The 5,000-nt window shown below is 41.1% G+C and overlaps 1 protein-coding gene across 1 annotated transcript in view; it reads left to right on the forward strand.

Annotated features, from left to right (window-relative positions):
• LOC125035058 (integrin alpha-PS2-like) overlaps window positions 1-5,000 on the forward strand; it is a 99,571-nt gene that overhangs the window by 300 nt on the left and 94,271 nt on the right. Inside the window, exon 1 of the mRNA XM_047627159.1 lies at window positions 1-126. This exon is cut by the window's left edge and continues 300 nt beyond it. Within this exon, the coding sequence (XP_047483115.1) occupies window positions 1-126 (126 nt within the window). The remainder of the gene's footprint in view (window positions 127-5,000) is intronic.

Raw genomic sequence — 5,000 nt, forward strand, 5'->3', positions numbered from 1 at the left:
GTGCTTGCTTCTGGGCGCGGTCATGAGCTTCAACATCGAGTCGGATTACTTTGTGCTTCATCGAGGACCCTCCGACAGCAAGTTCGGATTCAGTGTGGCACAACACCGCGATACTCAGGGTGCTTGGTAAGTCGCATTATATCCTTTATCGCATAAAGTAAAGCTTTCTAATAACTTTTGTGCATTGAGTGTTATTATTCATGAACGGGCAGATCAAAGGGATAGATTTAAACGAGTTGTTATTTCGTTCTGAGGGGGAAAGATCCCGTTTTTGTCGCGGGTACAGTATGTGATTTTCGAAATGTTATCGTCGTGCGTCTCACGTGTCACGCGGAGCAACAGGTCAGGCACACTTGCATGACACCCGGGCAGGATTTCGTGATTCACAGCATGCAATTTTCCAGTCTAATTTGCGGAGGACGTTTGTTCATTAACGGTCTAAGTTTTAAAAGTATATTGATGATTATATATCGCATCTGGGTTTTTTTTATATATAAGTGTGTGGGGGGGCAACGAGCGCATTTTCAACGATAGTGATTAACTATTCCATATTATAGTTTGTTTTGAATTGAGAAACATTAAAGACTAAAAGATGAAGCCTCCTGATCCAAACACGTGCTCTGGTAACACTATTGTTTGATACAATGGGTCAGAAATTGGTGGAATAAAATGGGCAGATCGGATGACGCCGGTGCCAGTGATATAATGCTGGTCAAATGGTGCCGCTAATAGGGTCGTTTTCTCTGTCTGTCTCTCTTTCAACATGCATATGTGTGTGGTAGGTTCACATACATAATAAAGACAGACAGTTATGTGTATATGTATATTTTTATATATATATATATATGTATATTTATATATATATGTATATTTATATATATATATATTTATATATATATTTATATATATACATATATTCATATATACATGCATACATATATATATGTATGTGTATGTATGTACGTGTTTGTATATATATATATATATATATATATATATATATATATCTCAGCAACACCGCATTGTATCTTATGATCTATGTGTTTTGTAAAAGATACATGAACATACATATAACAACAACACACACCCGAAATCTATCCTGGTTACGAATTACATTACATTTACCTCCAACCCGTGTTAACATAGGAATTTGGGATGGCCAAGCTTTATAAGGAATTTTCACACTCCGTCGTTACATCCGCCAAGAGGAATGGGGTGTGTTGGCTTGGAGCACATGCACCTGACTTCATTATCCATTCATTATCATGAGGTCACTATTTTCGGCGCTTGTTATCGGGAATATAGTTAGTGTGTGTGTGTGGGGGGGGGGGGGGTACGGATATGATTCCATGTGTTTTTGTTTGTATGTTGTTACTATGTGTTTGTACTTTTTTTTTCTTTTTTTTTTTCTGGCACACTCCCTTCCGCCATGAGACAAACCTCGTTCCCGAAAATTCATCACACTTTAGCACCTTTTCGCTAGGCAGTTCACGCCCCACGTTCCTGTTTAGGATGTCTTGTTAAGCTTGTCATTATGAAACCTTGATTTCTTATTTAAATTATTTTCGTGTATATATACATATATACACATACATATGTACACACATACTTACTGTATATATATACATACCTACATACATATAAATATATGTATATGCATATGTTTATGTATATGCATATGTTTATATATATGCATATGTTTAAATACATATACATATATATACATATATATAAACATATGCATATATATAAACATATGCTATACATAAACATATGCATATACATATATATAAACTTATGCATATATACATATACATATACACATGTATACATATACACATGTATACATATACACATGTATACATATATACACATGCATACATATGCACATGTATACATATCCACATATACACACATATATATACATATCCACATATACACACATATATATACATATGCATATATACATACAAATACATGTACACATATACATATACATATATACATACACGAAGACATACATACATACACACACACATATATATACACACATATTTATATGTATGCTTGGTGTATGAATGTATACATATACATACTTATATACACGCGGTATGCGTATCTCTGAGTGTGAGTGCTTGTATGTGTACACGGATAAATACATACGTTTTGTGATTATATGTATATATGTGTATATATATAATGTTTGTGGGTGTGTATTTGTGTATGTATGTACGTATATGAGTTTCTGTCTCATTGTATGTATGTATAACTACATTTACACACACACACACACACACGGAGGGAGAGAGAGAGAGAGAGAGAGAGAGAGAGAGAGAGAGAGAGAGAGAGAGAGAGAGAGAGAGAGAGAGAGAGAGAGAGAGAGAGAATGCAGAGGCAAAGCAAAAAGCAAACGTGTAGGCGCTAAGGGCGGGTGTTGCTTTACACAAACTTAGTACATTAGATCCCAGGAGTTTCTCACTTAGCTCTGTCTTGCCCCGGCCTCCTTCACATGTTTAAATCCGCATGAAGGGAGTCCTCAGTGACTTTGCTTATCTTGCTCCTCCAAGCTGGGATTACGGTATTCACCCCCGGCCCGTCTGCCCTCTCCTCCTCGTCCCCCCTCCCCTCTCTCTCTCTCTCTCCTCCCCTCTCTCCTCTCTTCTCTCCTCCTGTCTCCTCCCCCTCACCCCCTCCTCTCCCTCCTCTCTTTTCTCATCCTATCTCCCCCTTCACCCCCTCCTCTCCTCTCCTCTCCTTGCTCTCTCCTCCTCCTCCTATCTCCTCCCCCTCATCCCCACCTCTCCTCTCCTCTCATGCTCGCTCCTCCTCCCTTCCCTCCCTCCCCCCCTTGGAAATGATGCAACACCACCCCGGCAACACTGGCTCATGCTACTGCTTCAGCGTGTGGCGTCGTTGCTAACTGTTGTCAGTTAAAATAGTGACCGAAAACTTAAGCTAGCAACTCATTTTGGCTTTCTTATTATTTACTTTCCTCCCTTCATTCCTTATGTTTGATTACGATACTTTTGTTTTGCTGTGGGCAGAGAGGAAAGACGAAACAATAGAATCTAAATTTTGAGCCGTCTTCCTCTGTAAACAAGTGAAGTTCCGGTGACGATGTGACATCCCCCGATACAGAAGTCAGAGAGGGAAGTGGCCGACCCTTCCGCTCTGAAAACAAAAGGTGACGGAAGTTCGAGAGTGCAGCAGGCGGAGGACGAGTGGCCGACGTCACATTTTGCGTTTTCTGGCTTTTATAAAGTACAGGGCGTTCTCTGGTTTCCCTAAAGAACAGGGTGTTCTCTGGTACAAGGCGTCCTATGATTTCTCTAAAGTATAAAGCGTTTTCTGGCTCCCTTAGATTGCAGGGCGTTCACTGGCTCATATGAAGTACATGGCGTTTTCTGACTCCTATGAAGTACGTGACTCTGCGATTTTGATTCCATTGGAGCCAGAATGCAGAGTGAATTGTTCGTAGATAGGCTTTTAAGATTCAAAGATGCGACTGTTGTATAAAGCCCGTACGACTGTTTGTGCTGCGTGCGTTCTGTATATAAACACGAAACAGATTCCCCCGAACGTGTTTGTGGATATGCTTGTGCCTATCACACCAGGCACTGCGCATGGCGTGAGTCCATTGTGTATTCCTCGTGTGTGGTGCATCTGCTGGGGCACGAGGGAATTTGACTTCACTTTCTTTCGACTTTTTATGCTTGTAATTTTAAAAACGCATATATTAAGTAATACATTATGTTATGGCAAGCCAATGATTGTAACTCACTTTATTAACTCTTATATAATACCACTGCTGAGGTTAATTGTACTAGTTCGTGTACCAGTAGTGTGTATGCCTGTATGTGTACTTCATCACCGGGTCCTTTATGTCACAGTGGATGTTATCAGGCGTCAGTTTGTGATTGAACTTACACTTCCGGTTTCGAAGACTTATATTCACCCCAGTACGGAGCCGGGCAAGGTAGTAGAGCAAGAATCGAACTGAAAATGGGATCTCATTTTGAAAATGGGTCCCCGAATAGCAAATTAAACCAACAGTCATCAAACCAGTGTTTTGTGGTTTGACGTCATAGTAGATTTAGGAACATTTTTACCGCCATAGTTCGTTATGCATTTACAAAACTGGTGTATGACTGGATAATTACTGACGACGTAGTAATCTATCTGTCTATGCATACATGTGTGTGTAATTAGTTAGCTCCTCATGCATTTATAGTTATTTATTTATTTTTATATGTATTTTTATGACTATATATTGGCATTATTATTATTGCTATTTCCATTGTTATTATATTTATACAACCCGATTCACCGTCCAGGTCTTTGTGTCCAGTGCATCCATACCCTTTCTCACTCCTTTTCATTTCCCTGTTCTGTCTTGCGCCTCGTCGTTAACCCTGGCTTCCGGGCGTCGTGCGGTTTGGCCCTTCCTCAGGTCACCCTCGCCCTCGCCCTCACCCTCGCCCTCCCATCTTTCTTTCCTTTTACGACGCGTGGCGCCTTCCTCGGCCTCCTCCCGCTGCCACGCTCCTCGGGGAACGGAGGAGGGAGACATTTTACCGAGCCTGTGAGTGGGCTACATCAGTCACTTCATTTTAACCCCCTTGTTTCCATCCCCATAATGGGTCTTGCAGTGATAGCAGCTTTGTCAGACTTATCCTGCCTCCGTATATGGCTTTTTGACGACCTTCTTCCCGAACTTTCCCTCCCCCAGTCGTCTCTCTGTAATCCTGCCTGAGAATTTTTTTTTTTAACTTCTTCTGTAAGACTTCTGTTAAGGATTTAGTTTTCAGTGTCGCAGTTTTCTCTCGCTCGCTCTCTCTCTCGCTCTCTCGCTCTCTCTCTCTCTCTCTCTCTCTCTCTCTCTCTCTCTCTCTCTCTCTCTCTCTCTCTCTCTCTCTCTCTCTCTCTCTCTCTCCCTCTCTCTCTCTCTCTCCCTCTCTCTCTCTCTCTCTCTCTCTCTCTCTCTCTCTCTCTCTCTCTCT

This window comes from Penaeus chinensis, chromosome 19 (assembly GCF_019202785.1).
Source record: "Penaeus chinensis breed Huanghai No. 1 chromosome 19, ASM1920278v2, whole genome shotgun sequence".
NCBI lineage: Eukaryota > Metazoa > Arthropoda > Malacostraca > Decapoda > Penaeidae > Penaeus > Penaeus chinensis.